Source organism: Stegostoma tigrinum, chromosome 31 (genome assembly GCF_030684315.1).
Source record: "Stegostoma tigrinum isolate sSteTig4 chromosome 31, sSteTig4.hap1, whole genome shotgun sequence".
NCBI lineage: Eukaryota > Metazoa > Chordata > Chondrichthyes > Orectolobiformes > Stegostomatidae > Stegostoma > Stegostoma tigrinum.
The window spans coordinates 12,183,934-12,206,069 of NC_081384.1; the positions used below are offsets into that span (position 1 = coordinate 12,183,934).

The 22,136-nt window shown below is 42.5% G+C and overlaps 1 protein-coding gene across 1 annotated transcript in view; it reads left to right on the plus strand.

Moving 5' to 3' along the window:
* Positions 1 to 21,766, plus strand: part of LOC125466431 (thyroid hormone receptor alpha) — a 314,398-nt gene extending 292,632 nt beyond the window's left edge. Inside the window, exons 6-10 of the mRNA XM_048560918.2 lie at positions 4,150 to 4,297; positions 8,785 to 8,990; positions 14,702 to 14,848; positions 17,125 to 17,383; positions 20,472 to 21,766. Of these exons, the coding sequence (XP_048416875.1) occupies positions 4,150 to 4,297; positions 8,785 to 8,990; positions 14,702 to 14,848; positions 17,125 to 17,383; positions 20,472 to 20,722 (1,011 nt within the window). The 3' untranslated portion in view covers positions 20,723 to 21,766. The remainder of the gene's footprint in view (positions 1 to 4,149; positions 4,298 to 8,784; positions 8,991 to 14,701; positions 14,849 to 17,124; positions 17,384 to 20,471) is intronic.
* The last annotated feature ends 370 nt before the right edge of the window (positions 21,767 to 22,136 follow it).

The window sequence follows — 22,136 nt, forward strand, 5'->3', positions numbered from 1 at the left end:
CATTGGAGAGATGGGGAAGGGGTAAGGGAAAGAAGATGGATTGGAGGGAAATAATATTAAAGAGAACCCTGACTTCTGAACTCTCATTGTATTGATGCACTATTGAGGAGCAAGGAATGACACTACTTGACATAGGCAAGGGGCAAAAGACCAAAAGTCCAGAAGTGAAGCCATTTGAGTGCTGGACAGTAGCCAGTCCTGCTAAAACTTGATCTCAAGTATAAATCTGAATGCCCGGCTACTCTAGTCTTAACAAATAATCAGACTCTGCAGTGCTGTTGCCGCAGTAATGCAATGAACAGAATCAGTGGCAAACTTGGAATGCTGTTTCCATCATTTGAGACTAGGAATTAATTGAAAATGCCAAAACTGAGTTGATAGATTTTGCAGTTGAGTATTAAACGTTATGGAATCAATGCAGGAAAATGGAATTAAGGTGCAGGACTTATCTTTCAGATAGTCAGTTCATAAATTACAGAACTGGAACCAATCTTTATCAAGTCTTACATTTATTTACAGATACACATTCCGAGCCCATACCTCCTAACTCAATTGTCACACAGTTGGTTAGTAGCTCCTTATATGTACTCAAGTGAAAGCTCAGTTTGTGCTGACTACCTGTACATAATTAAACACAACAAATATAAAATCACACTGAGGTTGTACAGACGTTGGTGAGGCCTCTTCTGGAGTACTGTGTGCAGTTCTAGTCACCCTGTTATAGGAAGATTATTATTAAATTGGAGAGGGTTCAGAAAAGATTTAACAAGATGTTGCTGGCAATGGAACGGTTTGAGTTATAAAAATAAGCTGAAAAGGCTGAGATTTTTTTCACTAGAATGTAGGAGGATGAAGACCAACCTTTTAGATGTTCATGAAATCATGAGGAGCATAGATAATTTGAATAGCTAAGGTCATTTTCCTAAGCTGTGGGAGTTCAAAACTGGGTAGAGGAGCTGTATATTTAAGGTGAGAGGAGAAAGATTTTAAAAGTACATGGAGGGGTAACTTTTTGCAAGGATGGTTGATTGTGTGTAGAATGAACTGCCAGAGGAAGTGGTGGATTCAGGTCCAGTTACAACGTTTAACAGACATTTAGGTAATTTCATGAGTAGGAAAGATGTGTGGGGATATGGGCCAAACACAAACAAGTGGGACTAGTTTAGTTTGGGAACATGGTCGACATGGACAGGTTGGACTGAAGGGGCTGTTTCCATGCTGTATGACTCTATGGCTGTATAACATTGATCAGCCTTGAACAGCAGAACATATCCAAGTGGCTAAGTGCCCTACTGTGTTCCACACAGGCCCATTCCCAAGTTCATCCTTGGTCCTGAGTCAGTGAAGCATTAGGGAAATAAGAATTGGTCTAGGAAGGTGGGAAATATGTCTTATTCTGTATATTGGGATTGGTAACAACTACCTGAAGAAATTAATGCTGGACAAACTATTGGTCAATGATAAAATCCTAGAGGTGCTAAAAAGAAAGGATTTGCCAACTGAAGAAATAACACAGTGTGGAACTGGAGAAACATAGCAGGCCAGGCAGCATCAGGTGAGCGGGAAAGCTGACATTTCAGGTCGGGACCCTTCTTCGGAAATGGATTTCCTGCTTTCCTGCTCCTCTGATGCAGCCTGGCCTGCTGTGGCCTTCCAGCTCCACACTGTGTCATCTCTGATTCCAGCATCGGCAGTTCCTCCTTTCTCTCATTTGCCAACTGAAGTCAATTTTTATATAAATGTTTCTTCTGGGAAGATGTAAGTTCAAGTTATTAATATTGCCACTGTGGGATCATAGAAATAGGATTAGACTTTCAGTTGCTGGGGTTTGCACTGCAATTAAATCCTGGCTGATCTGTATCTTAGCTCAATCTACCGCCTTTGATTCCATAACCTTTAAGACCCTTACCTAACAAAAATAATTGAATCATTCAGTCTTGCTGTAATTTGCTTTTTGATTAGCACTGAGGATGGAAGTCTGAACTGTAACATAACAGAAATTAATAACACTGAAGAGATGGTCACAGCACAAATTATTTGCAGAATAGAATAGCAAAGTGGCAAAGCACAGCAGAAGTTATATAACTCAAATTACAAACATAATTATTTTCACAATGACATGCCATCTAATGAACATGATGCCAATTTGTTACCAATTTAGTCGTAACGCTCGAATAAGAGGCTGCTTTTTTGAACAGACTAATGAAACAAGGAATCACAATGTTTGGATCATTAAAACTTGAGAAAGAATGAAATTAATCTCATGGCATTTCTGAAAACAATTTGAGGAGTCTGAATTAATGATTGAAACCTGACTCGCACCGTCTGAATCAAACTCGCAGTGTTGCTGATGCATGGCCAATTGTTGCTGCAGTAATTGGATATAGAGTCTTTTTAAAGGTAACCTCTTCATTCATACATACAATGCCCCCACCCCACCAATGATCTCTTATGTTTACCTCAATATTCATTTGCTACCCAAGGTTATCGTTGCTGAGATGTGGGTGAGTTTGACCACCCAATCTGATTTACCCAGAGCTCTTGAGGGTGGGATTTCCTTCCATGAAGAGCTGTCATCCAATCTGCACCAACTTAAATTCACCTTCAGTATGTTGTTACTGCAGGAAAGACTTGTTGAAATTTGTTGAGTGCAACTTGGGCTTCCTTTCCATGGTTGGGACGCAGGGTGATGTTTGCGGTTTGCCTAAAGTTCTGACTTTCCCGGTGTGGTGAAGCATAGGACTGGCTGCAGGACTCTGCAAATCACTGGACCATTCTGTATCAACTGTCCTTAGTGGAGAAATTTGCTAAGAAAAACATCTTTGACCACAGGTTCATCAGGAAGTAGTCAGCGCATTAGTGTCCCTGAGACCCAGTGGAAAAAGGAGAGTGGATACTGTCCTGTAGTTCTCTCAGCAGACTGACGAAGACATTTGGCAGAGTGCGTCATCACCAGAGCTTTCCAACAAGCACCAAGACATCACTTGGCTGGTGGTGAGAAGGTCACTTCCTGCGAGATCCCTTTAGTACACCTGGTCAGTCTGCACCACAGCTACTGCCCTCGAAGCAGCTGTAGGGGAAGGAGGGTAGAAACTGTCACACGTCTCCTTCTGGAATGTGCCTTTGCAAAGGAAGCCTGGCGAGAGATGCAATGGTTTTTGTCGAGGTTTGTCCTGAGCAGCTCCGTGACGTGGGATTCCGTGCCCTGTGGTCTGTCCCCTGGGTCCCACACTGAGACAAACATCGACTACGCCTGGAAGGCCATCAACTTGGTAAAAGATGCCCTTTAGTCTGCCCAAAATTTGTTAGTTTTCCAGAGCAAGGAGTTTATCTTGACCGAGTGTCACAGATTGGCACATTCCAAGGTCCAGGACTACATGCTTGGGACGGCTGCTGCCAAAGTGCAGTGGGGAAAGACCACTGACTGAGGTTTTCCTGCTGAAGTTAATTGGGGAGTAAAAACCGAAAGAACTGCAGATGCTGTAAATCAGGAACGAGAAACAAAGTTGCTGGAAAAGCTCAGCAGGTCTGTCAGAATCTGTGAATGAAGAAACAGACCCTGAGGAAGGGTCAACGGACCCAAAACGTTAACTCCGTTTTTTTCCTTCACAGATGCTGCCAGACCTGCTGAGCTTCTCCAGAGACTTTGTTTTTGTTCCTGTAGTTAATTGGGAGTCTGTTTAGTTATGGAGTCTCCCAGAGCCTCAAATAAATGTAAATATAGTTTTGTTTTTTGGACAAAATCAAACTCAAATGATATGGAGGTAACACATTGTGGAGCTGGAGGAACAGAGCAGGTCAGGCAGCATCAGAGGAGCAGGAAAGTTAACGTTTCGGGTCGGGACCCTTAAATGTTTGTTTGTTCACTTGATGTACTACTGTACAGGACCCAACTGCATTTGTAGTAATGTATACATACAAAGATTTTTTCTAATGAATAAAGTATACTTTTGAAATTTAAAACAAAGTCACCCTAATGCTCAGGCCCCCAGAAACATTTTTTTTATATACTGGGATTCACCCCAGAAAAGTGACTACAAGGGTGTCAGATTGTTACCACAACTGAACTGACCTTCAATGGAAATGCAAATGAGAAGGGCCATCAAACAGGCTTCCAATCACACTTCTCTCCTCTTCTGTTTTTTTTAGGGTTTCTTCAGGAGAACGATCCAGAAAAACCTGCACCCTGCCTATTCCTGTAAATATGATGGCTGCTGTGTGATTGACAAAATCACCAGGAACCAATGCCAGCTCTGTCGATTCAAGAAATGCACTGCCGTCGGCATGGCGATGGATTGTAAGAGCCGCCTTTCAAATTTCTGGCGTCTTGTGCCGTGGACTTGTTGTTTGTACTTTGAGCAAAATGACAGGGGGACATATTTAAAGCTTTGCCCACTGAATGAGATTGCTGTGCCAGTTTTGATGGGCATGCTGTCAGCCAAATGCATCTCTTCTCCCTTATAGGAATCTAGATAAACACATGAGGATATGTGAGAATAGGCTGATAGACTTAGCTGGAGAGATGTAGAAGCCCAAAAGCTGGCATGGACCAGTTGTGCCACGCAGTCTTTTTTGGAAATTGTACAGTAGCTTATAATATGTCTTTCTTCATCTCTCCCTCTGTCTCATGACTTCCTTATTTCTTCCATCAATATTGTTACATCTAGAGATCCTCAGAATGTTCCAGAAAGCTCTCCTACACTCGTTTCCTCCTTTGTAAAGCCTCCAATGATTCCAATTAACTTACTCCACCATCTCCACAGTTAACCCATTCTTTCCCAGGATGTCAGAATTGTCAGCCTGATTTTAACTTGGTTTCTCTGGAAAAGTTTGAAGGAGTTAAAATCTCACTCTGAGTTTGTCAGTGTTATCACAGATTTTAAAATCCAAACTTGGTGCTGGGTACGTTTTACTTATCAGTTAATATAATTCACCTCAATTCCTTTCCTATTTTAGTACTTCTGCTGTTGCCCTTCTGTATAGATCTTCAGAGGGTCACTTACTGTTTTGAACAAAAGGTCAAATTAGGAGCAGGAATTCCCCATGTAGCTACCAAGATGTCTCTCAGTCCCTTCCCTTCCACTGATGTAAAAACTATTATACTATTAGTTGTATTGGTTATAATAATTACATTAATAAATACTAATTCAATAGCGTCAGTACAGGCAGTTACAGGGGCCTTAGTTTGTATATCCAAATATTCTTGAAGGCAGTAGGACAGGTGGATAAAGTGGTGAAAAAGGCATATGGGATACTTGCCTTAATTTGGCATTGAAACCAAGAGCAAGGAGGTTATTATGGAGCTGCATATAACATTTTTTAGGCCACAGCTGGAGTGTTGTGTGCAGTTCTGGCTGCCACATTATGGGAAGGATGTGATTATACTGGAGAGGGTCCAGAGGAAAGTCACAAGGATGTTGACTAGGCTGGAGCATTTCAGCTATGAAGAGAAACTAGGGTTGTTTTCCTTTGAACAGGGAAGGCTGAGGTGGGGGCTGGTGGATTCTGACTGATTTTACAAAGTTCTGAGGGGCAGACACAGTAGATAGTGACAAACCTTTCCCTTTAGTAGAGGTGTCCGTAACCAGGAAACAGTTTTCCAGGCAAGGAGCGGGAGGTTTAGAAGGGATTTGGGGATTTGTTTTTCACCCAGAGGCTTGTGCATAACTGGAACTGACTGCCTGAAAGGCTGCTGGAGGAGGGAATCTTCACAAACATTTAAGAATGACCACTTGAAATGCGAAAGCACACAATGCTACAGGCCAATTTCTGGAAAATGGGGGTAAAATAGACGAACGTTTGGACATAATGTGCAGACATAATGGGGCTTTTGATGCTGTAAAACTTCTTTGGGCGATGGGCTGATTGTCTTTCTCCTGTGTTGTGTCATTCCATGCAGGACTGTATGTGTTAGCCTTGATTTCACTGGCACTACATAGAAAGGATTAATCGTTGACCTGAAGTCTGCTAATATCCGATTGCTATTGGTATTGATTTCTTTTTATATCTGCCTCTTTGTGGGCAAGTAGGCGTTAATTGAGATGCAGTGACCACCAAACCATTGAATTAAATGTGATCTTTAAGCAGTGGCCAGTTGAGTCACTGCAGTGACAATGTGCCAGTGTGTTCTGCAGAGGACAATCCAGTTAAACTATTGGAATTGACTTGTGTGGATTGGGACTAAATCAGAGATGGATAGGACTAAAGCTTTCATTTGGTTAAATAGCCACTATCTGTATCAAGATTGTAATTTTGACGAGGCCACAAAGTAGAGGATCAGCCACTGGAAAATAAAGTTTTTGTTGAAACCAAATTAAAGAGCAAACATCTTTTCGAAACCAGTATATGTGGAGCTGATCCAGATAATGCAGAACTGTGCAGATTGTCATGTGATAGAGGAGAATTATGGAAAAATGTTTTTAATGAGGATTTAGATTTGATAAAGTTTGATCAGCGTACATTCTGACATTAGCACACTTGAGTCCCTTAAATAATCTCACAGGTTTTGTCGTAAGCACAACTTTTGAAGTGAATGTTAACATGCTGTTTACTTAATTAATGTGTGACAACTGATATTATTTACAGACCTTATTGATTTGAGGAATAAGTTGTTTGCGCGAGCAGATCAATTCTTCCTCTTAGCTTTCAGGGTAAATGTCTTGGTACCAAATCTGTTAAAAATCAGGCATCTTTGTCACGCTGAGTTCTCTTTTGGGGAATGCAGGGAGGCAGTGCTTTATCACTTTAGCCCTTCTCTATTTTTCTGTCCCTGACTGACTGCCAACTCAAAATAATGACATTTTTCTTGGCAAGAACATGTCCTTATCCACCAATTGGGTTGAATTTCAGCCAAAACCAAGAGTTATCAGTGAGACATACTGCAAAATCTCCTCCAAAATTGAACTGTTATGTAGATGTATCAGATATAAGCGTGTATATCAGAGAGTAGGGAATACTTGTTCATCTCTTACCTGGAGACTTCACCTGCTTCCCATGTGGAATGGTAGTGTTTTGAAAGACAGAAGGCAACTATTTGACTCTCCAATATACAGTGAAGAATCATTCACTAGGGTTCAAGCTCCTAAACATTTTCCTGTCAGGTGTCAACTGAGTTGGACTGGATTCCAGTCTTCCCACCCTTGTGCAGCCTGTGCAGACCCAATGTCTGGGCAGAGACATGAAAAATCACAGCGTGGGCAAGGTAACATTGGGTCACCACTTCTTTTGTGACTCACTGTCAGCTGAGTGAGAAAGGCATGGAATAAACAACCATGCTCCATCCCCTCCACCCACTTCCCACCACCACCTCTGAAACTTATATTTATGGAGCACTTTTAATGGAATTTAACATTCAAGATGCTTCACGGGGGCCATTATAATACAAGGTATGTCACCGAGCCAAGTAAGGAGTTATTGAAAACAACCCAAAGCAGAAATCACTTTAGGAGTTCTGAAGAAGAGTCAATGGACCTGAAACATTAACTCTATTTTCTGCCCGCAGATATTGCTAGACTTTGCTGAACTTTTCCAAAAAATACAGTTTTTACTTGTGTCCAATTTGTCGCAGCCCGCAGCTCTTTAATTTGTTATATAAGGAACTTGTTAGTTGTACAGCACAAAAAGCGACCCTTTGTTTTGAGGGATCATCTTTTTGTTCAATGCAACAAGGTGATTTATAACTGAAATGCAAGCTCACAATGCTACTGATTTGGTTTCAACAATAAAACAGATGTGCCGGGCTATTTATATAATGCACAATTTGAAAAATTTTGAAACACATGATGAAATAAAATCTATGGATTCTGACACTATTACTTTACAATGCTTAAATACCAGAGTGTTCCCTCATCTGTCACATTTATCGCTTTGATTTAATTTGTTTCTTTCAATTCCTGGTTTGGAGAGTTTGTTAGCTTTTTCCTTGATTAGTAACACAAATGAGTTTAAACTTTCTAAGTTTCAAATCATCCCTTCAGGGTTCTAACTAAACCTTTATGCTGAGGTAAGCCATTTTCTGACTGTTCTGAACTAGATGCTTTCTCCAGAAGGAACTGTTTTTACATCTAACCTCAAACACATCTTTGGACTGAAATCAAACCTATGGGTATTTCTCCTAATCAAATAAAAGAAATCAATTCCTTATTGTTTAAAACCAAATGCGAGTTAATGGTTTCAGTCTTTACTCTGATTGTAAAACTTTCACAATGCAAATAAATCCCCACTTTCAATCCAGGAGCCGTTCTCCCTCACACCTGCTGGTTTAAAAATCATTGCTCCAGAAAAACTGACAAATGAATCATTAAACCCTACCCCACCTTATATTTATATAGCCCAAAACCCACATACCAGTAATTCAAAATTCAAACTCTAAAATAAATAGTATCAGTATATATAGATCATATATTATTTCACAACTGCATGAGAAATATGATGCTGATTTGTTCACAAGTAAACTCTGATTAGTCAAGGCATTTATTCACGTCAGGGAACTGTCATCCCTAAACGTTTGTACAAATCCAAAGAAAAGGTAAGTGAGACTCTGAACAGTTGAGATAAACCATGAGGTTCGGGTACTAGTTACTCCTTTTACACCCCTACCCCATCATGATTGCCACTTGCAAGTGTTTTGTGAGCTCCTCCGTTCACTCTCAGCCACAATGTGTGGTTTTGTCACTGTTTATTAACTGCTTTGGTACTTTTCCTTCACTCACTGTTGGCGTGGGCTCCCTCAAAATGCCAGATGTGAGGACTGACTGTGAGCTGGTTTCTCTTTCTCATTCCAAGTGGTTCTGGATGATGACAAGCGCATCGCGAAGAGGAAGCTGATTGAGGAAAACCGGGAGAAGCGACGACGGGAGGAGGTGGTGAAGAGTATGCAGAACAAGCTGGAGCCTACCACTGAGGAATGGGAGCTGATCAGGGCTGCTACGGAAGCGCACATGACGACCAATGCACAGGGTAGCCACTGGAAACAGAAGCGGAAATTTCTGGTAATGGTTAATGATTGCACAAATGTTAAAATTAACACAGTTTTCCTGCTGCGATGCTGGCACATCTTGGATTTCTTAGGCTCTGGCAAATGCAGGAAAATGTGGAGGCCTCAGAGAAGGGCCAAGAGGTGTGGGTTTAGTTAACAGAGACCCTGGGGCCTTTGGCAGCCAAATTTTGCTTTGCTCAGGGGCCACTAAAGGGACAACACTGGGGACTTGGTTTCTGTCCCTGCCCTTGGGTTCAGTTAAAGCCAAACTCTCTTACCACCCCAGCAATTTCCCAGCATGCTCTATGCCCAGGTACAACAACTGTGGTATCTGCCCCGTATTTACTCCACGTGCAAATTCAAGGAATAAAATTTCATGCCATGAATGAGCAGAAACTTCCCGTACATTATTCACCACATGCATATTCACACAAAGAGCTTCAAAAAGGGATCGGACGCTAAAGTTCCCTTGGAAGGGCAGCATAAGACAGCTATGTTTTAAAGCGGCTTCAAGCCCTGATTATTTGAAATGCTTTAGGTTCTCCTTAGTCTCTGCGGGAATCACTTCGCTGTCTGTAATTCTTTTTTCTGGTTCCTTTCCTGCCTCCGATGGGGTTTCAGCCAAATGGAATGTCGGCTATCGGGAAGGCCAGCAGATGCCAGTCAGTCAGTCAGTCACCAGAGGGTTCCATGTGGCCGCCTGCTGAAACTATCATACGTCCCTATTGTGTATAGTGATGCTGTACTTCCCCTCGGTAGATGCCTTGGATCACAGTGTGTATCCAATTCTTATCAGATTTGGGTAAATATAATTAAGAGAAGGCTCAACTACAGCCCTGTGGCTAAATTTGAGCATTTATTAAATAATAATAGTGATAATAATAAATGGAAGAGAAAAGATTAAAAAAAAAGTCTCGCGCCCTTCAAGAAAAAGCAACAAGTCTCACCCTCCTCTACCTGTTGGGGCCCCCTCGGTCGATGGCTGGTTTGGGGGGTTTAACTTCATTCCTGGCACCGTTCGCAATTCCGAGCTGAGGTAAAGTCCAGCAGCTTGGAACGAAACTCTCTCTCTGTCTTATACAGTGTAACAAACAGCCAGCGCAGAAAACCACCGGTATGATAGATAGGCGAAAGTCCTGGCGGGTACAGAAAACACAGCTACAAAAAAAGCCAAGCTGCAGGTGCCATCAGCCTGTGAAGGAATGTTCACAGCACCCACTCAAGGTCATGCAGCTTGTCAATTATCATCCTAGACTTCCCCAGCCTATTTTCCCATCCTTTACAATCTATTTTCCCATGCAGCTATCGAATATCATTACCTTTTAATCCTTCGGCCCATCCTATACAGCAGAGGACTGCTGGTGGGTACAGGCTCCAGCTCCAAAGTAGGCCAGATACAGGTGAGGCATGACATGTCATGCCATCCTTTAGAGAGGCTTGCATTTGCATGGCGCCTTTCCACAATGCTAAGACTTCCAATAATACTTTGCGCTCAGTGGGTTACTTTTGGAGACTACTCCACATCGCGGTGGCCAACTTGCACACAAGCTGCTACATGATAATGAGTGGGAACTTGCAGCCGATACAGGCGCGGGGCAAATGGAGATGATTGATGATTTCACGAGGAAATTGGACAGGCATCTGAGGGAAACAAAGGGCTGTGACAACAGAATGGGAGACGGTACTGATGAAACTGTACTACAGACAGATAGCATGGATTGATTGAGCCAAATGGCTTCCTTCTAAGTGATAATGACTCTGATACCAATTAATCTGCTTTATTTGTACTGATTGATGGAGAAATATTGGTCAGACCACTGCGGTGAACTCACCCATTCCTCTTTCAAAGAATCTTTTACCTAAAAGAGCCTGGAATTTACATTCACTTGGGGCTGTCTGTTTCAAAGGTGGAGCAGGCTTCATGAACCAAATGGCCTGCTCCTGCACCAAGACATCATTCCTGCAATATTGTTATACAACATCAGTCTGTAAATTTCTGAAGAAGGGTCTAGGCCCAAAACGTCAGCCTTCCTGCTCCTCTGATACTGCTTGGCCTGCTGTATTCATCCAGCTCTATACCTTGTATTCTTTAATGTTCTAGGGGACCCTGGTTTGAATCCTGTCACAGCAGATGGTAGAATTTGAATTCAATAAAAAAAAACTCTGGAATTAACCATGTTATGATGACTATGCATTCATTGTCAATTGTTGGAAAAACCCACCTGGCTCACTAATGTCCTTTAAGAAGGAAATTTGCCATCCTTAACTGGTCTGGCCTACATGTGACTCCAGACCACAACAAGGTGGATGACTCTTAACTGCCTTCTGGGCAACTCGGGGTGGGTAACCAATGCTGGCCTAGCCAATGATGCCCTCATCCCATGAATGATTCAACAAAAATCATTTTAATAATATTTGCAACAGTTCTTCACCATTTTAAACCTCTAACAATAGTGCATAAAATCTACCTCTCACTTCTTTACACACACATGCTGGCTCAACTGAGAACACAGAGCTGAAAGGTAAAGAAGTGAGACACAAAAATGCAAGAGGCTTTTATAAGGGGGTGCTCCTCTAGCCACTAGTCTCTACAGTGATCCCTTACTGCAAGTTACATTGCTCAATTAAATTTCTCAACACAAGTCCAAAAGCGCTGAAACCTCTCTCATTTCAGGGTATACATTTCTGAAGACATAAAACCCAGGTGTCGCAGTAAATTAATTTATACACAGATTCAGAGACCTCTGGAAGAGGACCATACCTGAAAGAAGTTACTCAAATTAACAGCATAAGGAGTGATCAGGCATTGAGAGCTCTGTTCCATTTCAGAGACCAAAGACCACAGACTTGTGCCAAGCTCTACTAACCTCTCACTTATCATGATCGAGTAATCCAATAGCCAAAATTCAATCTCCGTTTGCTACAAATTTCAAGCAGATAAAGACTGTAATAAATAAAAGCGATGAATGAACATCACAGAGAAGCTGACAGCTGCTAGAATTACAGCATCAATCTTTTCCAAATGGAATTTCCTTCCGGTAAATTACCGTTAGAGGGAATTGGCAAGCCAATTAATATCAAGGTGCTGACTTGAAATCTGGCACTGATGAAGCTACCCATTTTGACCCTCTTCACTGTAAGTGGGGAATGTTCAGGAAAAATGAAGAGCAAACAGTGGACAGAAATCTGTTTCACATAATTGCAGCATTAGGGACCAGGGTTCAATTCCACCCTCAGATGACTGTCTGTGTGGAGTTTGCTCATTCTCCCCGTGTCTGCGCGCGTTTCCTCCAGCTGCTCCAGTTTCCTCCCACAGTCCAAAGATGTGCAGGTTAGGGTGGATTGGCCATGCTGAATTGACCGTAGGGATGTGCAGGTTATGTGGTTTAGCCATGGGAAATGCACGGATACAGGAATAGTGTAGGGGGGGTAGGTCTGGGTGGGATGCTGTGGGAGGGTTGGTTTAGACCCAGTAGGCCAAATAGACTCTCCTGCACTGTGGGGATCCTGTGAAATACAGAAGTGATGGTACAGAAGCAGGCCATTTGGTTCATACTGGCGAAGATGATGACTCCTTCAGCTGGTGTTGCCACACACCCAAACCGCCTGGAATCTCCAGTAACTGAAGGTTAATGCCCAAGAGCATAAACTTGCAGAAAAATCACAGGGTCACTAAAATAATCAATTTTGCCTTCACTTTTTGTCTAGTGGTTAGGAAAATATCAGGATGGGTTTTACCATGCAGAGCAGTAGAAATGTCATGAGACCTCTGTGAATGTGTCCAATCAAAATTAGGTACCACCACCTCAACTCTACTTCATTTGCTCCTAACCTTTAATCCTGACATTCTGTTACTCACCCCAACAACACCACCATGTAGAGTTGCATCATTTTCTGAAACTTCATCGACAAAACAAATCCTCAACTTTTGTTTTATTGCTCTTTGACAGAAAGTTTTGCGAGAATTTCTGATTGGTTGTTCCTTTATCTTCGTCTGTTTTTTTAAAAGAAAGCTATTTTTAAAATTCCAGTGATACCTTAGAGAGAGTTATGTTGAGCCCCACTTTATGAGAGACTCAAATTTGCATCAATGCACATAGGAGTCTTGTAAAGGAATTCATTTCTGACCAGTTCCCAGGTGAAGACCCCCAAGTTATTACAGCTCCAAATGGTATACCTCAAATTGTCAAGCCCCTGGCTCTCCTTCCTTATTTACCCACCACCTCAGTTGGCCAAAACAAGATTATTTTACACAGGATCCTTATGAATACCTTTCTCTGAGACCAGATGAATTTATATACTGCAAGGAACCAACTTGATAGGTTTTCTTAGGTTAACAGAGAGTAAGTTTATTAATTGCTGAATGAGAGAAGAAATGATACCATATTGCAGCTACAGACAGAATGGAAATAAGAAGTGAGTCCATAAAAGTAGGTAAAAGTTACGGGGCGTATAGGCCAGGCTTTATGAGTCATCTGTGAAGAGTAGATAGTGGAATGTTAATTGTTAAACAGAGATAACAAGGTGTAGAACTGGATGAACACAGCAGGCCAAGCAGTAGCAGAGGAGCAGGAAAGCTGACGTTTTGGGCCTAGACCCTTCGGTTGGTTTTAAAATGCTTGCCTTTGTAGGTTAGTCAAAAGTTTTTTGTCTTTCCTTCTTTTGAAGATGATTGTCTGACAGGACTCAGAGCAAGAGCCCTCCTCTTCTCCTGTTTAGACCCGAAACATCAGCCTTCCTGTTCCTAAGATGCTGCTTGGCCTGCTGTGTTCATCCAGCTCTACACCTTGTTATCTCGCCTAAGACTGTGATGGCCTCAGAGCCAGAATTTTGTAGTTTCAAGGAATTGTCATTAAATGTACACAAGTCTGAGAATTCTTTCATTCTGATGATGTCTTAAATATCTGTGCAGAGGATTCAACAGGGCTGAATGAATTGCTAAGCACGGAACCAAGAAGCAAAGAGTAGACACTCGGTAGAAGTGACTTTGCTGACTTGTTTCAAAGTTGACCAAATTGATACAGAGTATTGGAGAACTATCAGAGTATGTATGAAATAAATTGACATTGACATACAGTTAAGCCAATACCTTAAAGAAGTATCAAACCATCAACACCAAGTATTGGCCGTGTTTGGGAAAGTAACACTCTTCCCCTTGAGTCATAGGATTTGGGTGCAATTCCAATTCAAGGATGTCAATTCAAGGACATTTCACTGCAGTATTTAAAGGGTGCTACAGTTATGGCTGTCTAGATTTTAGCAGCCTGTTTGGTTGGATGCTTATTAGAAGATCCCATGACACTACTTCAATGAAGAATAGCTAAGTTATGCCTTGTGCTCTGACCAAAATGTGTCCCTCAGTCAACATCACAAAAGAACAGGCAATCCACAAGTTATCAGATTGCGCTTTGTGGAGAGTTTTCTGGCAGCTCTGTTTTCTACGTTACAACAGTGTCTCCACATGTAATATGTTAATTGATGGTAAAATGCTTGGAGATGTCAAATAGGTTGTGAAAAGTGCAATATGAATTCAAGTCATTTTATCTGAATTTGCACTGACATCCATATCAAAAATCTGTAGTCTTTGCAGTTATGGTGGTTCCCTTGGGTTTAAAGGTCATGTTTACTGGTACATGACATGAACTCCAGGGCTCTCAATAATCCTGACTCCCATCCAGTTTTGTTTCCAGAGTGAATCTCATTTTGTCTAACTTACGCCCACAGCCAGAAGACATCGGCCAATCTCCAATGACTTCCACGCCAGAAGGAGACAAAGTGGATCTTGAGGCCTTCAGTCAATTCACCAGGATTATCACCCCAGCCATTACCAGAGTTGTGGATTTTGCCAAAAAGCTACCAATGTTCTCGGAGGTATTTTTGTCGTTGAAAATGCTCTTGACTTTGGTTATGAGGAGGAAATACTTCTACTGTTTAGCATTTTCATTCCCAGTTGATTATAAAGCGCTGTGATAGCCACAGTAGAACCTGGTGATATTGAGGAGACAGTATTGCTACCACTCATGTTTGACTTGCAACAGGCGGTTTCAGTTTATGCAGTTTCTGACACGCCTGAGTTTCCTTTGTCAATTTCTTGCGCAAAGTACAGAACAGCAACAAATCCTGGAAACTGAGAGTGAATCATTACCTTTGGAAGTAATCAGTGACTGAATTGAAAACAATCTTTGTAATTCAAGCCCAAACACCCATTGCAAGTTCCCCGAGAATTGGGAGAGATTGGGCTTTCTGACAGCATACTGTCCCTCCCACCCTCAAGGCACACTTCCTTCCCCATGGGAATTTCCTCCTCCCAAACCTCACCACCCTCCTTGTTTACTGTCGTCGTGGGCCAATGATTCTCCAATCTGCAGGAGAGGGAAATGGCAGAGGCTTTCCTTTTCTTCACCCCAGTTGCTGTCGCCTGCAGGCCCCATTTCATGGGAGATGGCCGCAGATGGCTCAGCGAAAAGGGCCAGGTCTTGGAGGGCTCTAACTCTAACAGTGAACAGATTAACAGAACTACTAACAAACTGAACAATTCCCTCTTAACTACCAACTTATCCTAAATAAAACAAATTTCTAATGGCATTCTGTTCCAATAGGGACAATTCCACTTATATAAACCAAATTAATGTTTAAAAAATTAAAACTAAATCTCTTGAAATTACAGCCAGAATAAGTCTTCTGGAATGTGCTTTGCTTTCTCCATGTTCCTCCAGTCAGGAATGCCTTCCTCCATCGAATTCTTGCATCAGGAATATTAGCTAAGAGTTCTGTAGTACCTTTATTTAGATGGTACTTACTTTGCGATCTTAGTGATTTCTGTGAGAGCCAGTCATTTCCTCTTTTTTTAAAGAGCTGATAGCTGTTGAGAGCTGTTCTCTTAACAGCAGTTTGTTCTCATCCCAATTTGCCAATGCCCTCTTCTTTTATACCCTTAGTGACCAATTAATTTCTTACAATAGGATTAGTCCAAGGTTGTCAAAACCATCAAATTAAAATTTAATTGGGCTTTTGTATCTAGGGCCTGGTTTAAATTATTTGGCTAAATTCAAGAACAGTTGTCCCTGTGAAAATGCTGCTTTGCTAGAGCCTTTCGATATAATGCTTCAATTTCAAGAACTCTCTGTGTGTGCATCTGCTGCTGCCTACAGACAATGTTTTAGTCTCCAAGCCTAAACAAAACACCTTTTAAAGGGACCATGGACTCTTCCCATCCCCCCATATCATATTACAACAAATTCTAACATCCTGCCTTCCAATCCATAAGCACTATCCCAATTTCACAAGATCTTCCCCTTAATTATGAAGAGATAGTTTAGTTTTTTTTCTCTAAATCTTACCTACACTATTACTAGATACATCAGTCATACACATTTCATACTAATTCTATATACACATATACATAACATTGAACACTACCATGTCTTATATACACATTTTCCTTTCAAACCCACGAAACACGTCTGCAATAATATTTTCATGACCCGCAACATGTACAATCTGTAAATTAAATGCCTGTAACATAAGACTTTATAGAGGTCCAGCAAGGCAAGTGATGAGTAATGCAATTGCTGGTAACTATTCCTCGGTCACTTCAATGAATGAGATACCGGAACAATAATAGCGCTATGGATACACACAGCCTGTGTTGCTCACTAGAGTGACTAGTGGAGTAGGCACCAGCAGTCACCAAATATGCCTGGACCAAATTTCAAGCCAACTCTCCTTCCAAACTAATAGAAAGTGAGCAGTTGTGGCTAGTGGGTGAAAGCAGAATCACAACAAGTTGTGGTCTGTCAGCCTGCAGATAGTTACCATCTAGGCTTCCCATGTGATGACATGTTAGTGGGCCATTCAAGCACATTACGCCTCAGTTTAAGACCGGAGAAGAGCCTGGATTGCAGACAAAAGGGGAGTGCAAGTTGACATTTCTGAAGAAGTGCACACCAGTGAAAAAATGGGAAGGAAGATGCTCAGTGGGGAAGGGCTTAATGTGCAAAGCCACAACTTATTTTTATAGATGATGTTGCATTAATGTCTGGAGGAAGCCTCACCCCAGTGCTAAGACAGAAAGACAGCCCTGTTGCTGATTGCCTGCTGGTGAAGTTACTTTTTTGTTTTATCTTGTTGTGTTCTGCCTTGTTTAGCTGCCTTGTGAAGACCAGATCATCCTGCTGAAAGGCTGCTGCATGGAGATAATGTCTCTGAGGGCTGCTGTCCGTTATGATGCGGAGAGCGAGACGCTGACACTAAATGGAGAAATGGCCGTCAAGAGAGAGCAACTGAAGAATGGAGGACTAGGGGTTGTCTCGGATGCCATATTTGAGCTGGGAAAATCCTTAGCTGCATTCAGTCTAGATGACACAGAGGTGGCACTCCTCCAGGCAGTTTTATTGATGTCCTCAGGTAAAGGTGCACACCGTTAAGCATTACTGTCAGATAAGGCATTTTTCTTTTAACCCGGACTATTTTGTATTATATTCTTATGGCACCAAAATCAATGATAGTTAGACTGTGAGAGTCAAAGGATAACAAGGCAGCAGCTGCTTCAGCACAAGGTGTGCATTCTCTCGCAAGTCACAACATATACTCCAGAAGAAGATGGGAAATACGAGCAAGAGTGATCCATACAGCTCCTCAAGCCCTCTCTGCCATTTAGTTAGATCACAGCAGACTTCTAACTCATCTCCACTTTCCCCCCCTATCTTTATGTCCCTCAATTCTTTTACTGTCCAATAATCTAACAATCTCAATCCCAGATTTACTCTCAGGCGAGAGGATGACTTGTTTTTGAAGAGTTATAAGATGCAAATAAGCCCAATACAGTATCCACAGACACAAACACAAAGAACACTGGAGAAACTCAGCAGGTCTGGCAGCACCTGTGGAGAGAGAAACAGAGTTAACATTTTGCATCTTGTATCTTCAGCTCTGAAGAAGAGTTATACCGGACACAAAACATTAACTCTGTTTCTCTGTCCACAGGTGCTCCCAGAACTGCTGAGTTTCTTCAGCAATTTCTGTTTTTGTTTCGGATCTGCAGCCTCCATGTGTTTTGCTTTTATTTGATTGCTCAATCTTCAGTCTCTGCGATCTGCAAGGCACATGATGCATGGGAGTTTGAGTCAATTGATTGGTTGAAGGTTCTCTGATGCCTCACCCTTCTCCTCTCCATATTCCTGAGCAAACTCCTCAACATGTTTGCATTCAATGAAGAAAATCTGGAATGGAGAACCTAGTGATGACCGTGAATCCATTGTCAATTTCAGAAAAACCCATCTGGTTCACTGGTTCCCTTGGGGGAAGGCAGCTGCCATCCTTGCCTGGTGTGGCCTGCGTGTGGCTCTGGACCTGCAGCGGTGTGATTTGGCTCTGGGCTGCCCTCTGGGCAGTTAGGGATGGGCAGTGAATGCTGCCTGGCGAGCAACACCTTCACCCCATGAATGAATGAAGAAAAAATTTTTTTTTCACTGGACTGGAGCGTAGGAATTTAAGCAGTGACCTTTATAGAGGTTTATAAAATCATGAGGGACATAGATAAGGTGAATAGCAAAGGTCTTTTCCCAAGCACAGGGCAGTTCAAACCTGTGGCGCATATTTTTAAGATGAGAGAAGAAAGATTTAAAAGGGACCCGAGGGGCAACTTTCTTTACACAGAGGGCAGTTCACGTGTGGAATGAAGTCGTAGATTCAGCTACGACTGTTAGAACATTTAAAAGACACTTAGGTGGGTACTTTTTCCTAGGATGGTGACGGCGAGCACGAGGGGGCATAGCTTTAAATTGAGGGGTGAAAGATATAGGACAGATGTCAGAGGTAGTTCCTTTACTCAGAGAGTAGTAAGGGAATGGAACGCTTTGCCTGCAACGGTAGTAGTTTCGCCAACTTTAAGTACATTTAAGTCATCATTGGACAAGCATATGGACGTACATAGAATAGTGTAGGTTAGATGGGCTTCAGATCGGTATCACAGGTCGGCACAACGTCGAGGGCCGAAGGGCCTGTACTGTGCTGTAATGTTCTATGTTCTATGTTTGGTGCCTTCCCAAATGAACATTCCTGGTTTTGGTGTTCCACAAGCAGGGCCTCCCATGAGTTGATGGATATGTGTGAGCTGCTCACAGAACTTAACGCATCTCCACTGTCCTCCTGGGTCTACTCAACAGTGAGAATCCACAGTTCCCTGTGGTGAAGAATTCCAGAGGTTCACAGAACCCTGAGTGAAAACAATTCTCCTCACCTAAGCTGTGAGCAACTTGATCCCTTCTCTTTGACCCTTACTTGAAACATGCCCAGTCAGCTTCACGTTTGTCAGAGTGGTAGCTACTGGACTTCAGCGTAGAAATCACCTTTAAGGCCTGCACAAGTGAACAGCCAGGGAGACATAAGCCTTGGTCATGACCCTTCTGACTACAATGTATTGAAGGACGTGGACGAGCCCCATAAATAACCCCAGAGGCTTTCATACACAGAGCCCCATGAAGAGTGAGTTTACTGCAGTGAACCATTGGCTTTCAGCTGAGCCAGGGACAAATGCAAAGAGCTAGACCTCGAATAAGGAGACAGCGTGGAAGAATAATATTAAAAAAGAGTGGCCTACTTTTGGGGGTGGGGACTCAGGTAAAACATCAAACAGACTGCACCCAATTAGCATTTTTAAAAAGGGAAAAGTGTCACAATACTTCACAGATGTGTTACCAGGCCAACATAAGTCTGCTCACACTTCCCTCTTTCCAACCTCAACGTTGAGGAAGACAGAGCAACAGTAAATCTCCACAAATCAAAGGATAAAATCAGGTGGGAAGCAAATTCGATTTTGGCCCTTGTGAAAGATAAGGCAGAGGAGACTTGACAAGGTGGGTGCTGAGAGGATGTTTTCCTTATTGGAGAGAATAGAATTAGGAAACAAAGACGTAAATGAGGAAAACTTTCTGTCTCAGAAAGATGTAAGTCTCAATTTCAATTCAGTCAGGGGATGTGGGATTCAGTGGCCTGGCCATTCTTTATTTCTCTTGAGAAGGTGGTGATGAGCTGCCTTCTTGAACTGCTGCAGTCAATTTGATGAAAGTAACTTTAACATGCTGCTCAGGAGGGAGTTGCAGGATTTTGGCCCAGTGACACCGGAGGGACAGTAATGCAGTTTTTTTTACCCAGAGATTAGAGGGAAGAGTCTTCGAATGTTTTTAAGGCAGAGATCCATAGATTCTTGACTAAGAAATGTTCATTAACATTTGTGAATATTTGTTTAATTAATACCCTTAAGGGAGTCAAAGATTATCTGGGGTAAGCGGATTTGAGGCCCGCAATGATCTTCCTGAATGGGGGATCAGGCTTGTTGGGCTGATTGGCCGACTCCCTCTCCTATTTCTTACATTTGTACAACGCCAAAAACATCAAAGGTTGATCCTGTTCCTGTCCCAGTTTCAAATGGACAAAAGTAATGAAGAGCTTGGGAATGCCATGATTGACAAGTAACTCTTGTTCTTGCTTCCAGATCGAACAGGACTGACTTGCATTGACAAAATAGAGAAGTGCCAAGAGGCCTACCTCCTAGCGTTTGAACACTACATAAACTATCGCAAACACAACATTCCACACTTCTGGCCAAAGCTGCTGATGAAAGTCACAGACCTACGGATGATCGGAGCGTGTCATGCCAGCCGCTTCCTCCACATGAAGGTTGAATGTCCCACAGAACTCTTTCCTCCCTTATTCCTGGAGGTGTTCGAGGACCAGGAAGTGTAGGCCTGAGCGAAAACTGGCTGAAAAAACAGAACACACACACACACATCCACACACAATCACCGGCTAACTGCCAGGCGTCAAGTCCATTGTGGATCATTTTGTCTATCTAAACTTGGCCGAATCTCAAAGAACCATTCCATTAATGCGGGTACCAAGTGCAAATATTTTGCAAGTCGTAGTAAAGTTTTCCTTGGTCCTTGTGCTCTTGTCTTGCAAAGGAAGGTCATGCTGCCTAGCTGTGCGTTGCTGCTTTAACAGCTGATTATATAAAACAGCTAACTCCAAAACAAAATGGCCAACCATCCCATCTTCATTTTTTTTACATGTTCAACTTGGTGCAACTTTTTTTCAGTGGTTTATCATTCTGCAGAAATGTTGTCCTATCTTTGACCACTGCAGCTCTCGGAGAGCGGTCATTCTTTATGACTGGCAACAAAATTTGTTTATTTACATTCAACAGTTCGAAAGAAAGAGAGAGAGAGAGAAAAGGAGAGATGGAATGCCAAGGCCTGAATTGCCCTACCTCAGTGTCACAAGGGAGGAACTGCAGTGTGGTGATTCTGGAATGGAACGGGATAGAAAGTTGCAGAGGTGTTTCTGTGGGAGGTGTTGGCTATGCCTCGCAACCGCAATCGAGTTTGTTAGCCCATGCACACCCATCTGCAATCCGCTGCCAATCTCAGAGGGAGGAGAAAGCAAAGCCCTCCTTCCTGCTGAAGCATCTGAGATCCTCCTGATTCCATCAGCGCTGAGGTCTCCTTTTGTCAGGTGACGCCTCCTCGCGGCACAGACCTCAGTTACCGGCGGACAGCGAACCCTGACCGTTGGTGTGTTTTATTTCTGATCAAAGGAGCGCGGTCAGAAAGGGCCATGCAGAAACGCAGGTGGTTTAAAAAAAAAACAAGAAGTGGCACCTGAGATTACCCAGGCTCACTGTCAACAGGGGATTTAGTTGCATGAAGAAAACATGGGAGGAAAATTCAGTGAATTTTTACAAATGTGTTAAAACTAGCACTTGTGTCTGAGGTAACAAGGCGTGGAGCTGGATGAATACAGCAGGCCAAGCAGCATCAGTGGAGCAGAAAAGCTGATGTTGTGGGCCAAGATCCTTCTTTGTCTATCTAAACTTGACCGAATCTCAAAGAACCATTCCATTAATGCGGGTACCAAGTGCAAATATTTTGCAAGTTACACTGAAGTGTTCCTTGGTCATTGTGCTCTTGTCTTGCAAAGGAAGGTCATGCTGCCTAGCTGTGCGTAGCTGCTTCAACAGCTAGTTGTATAAAACAGCTTCTTCAGAAGGGTCATTTCTGAAGAAGGGTCTCAGCCCGAAACATCAGCTTTCCTGCTCCTTTGATGCTGCTTGTCCTGCTGTGATCATCCAGCTCTACACTTTGTTATCTCAGATTCTCCA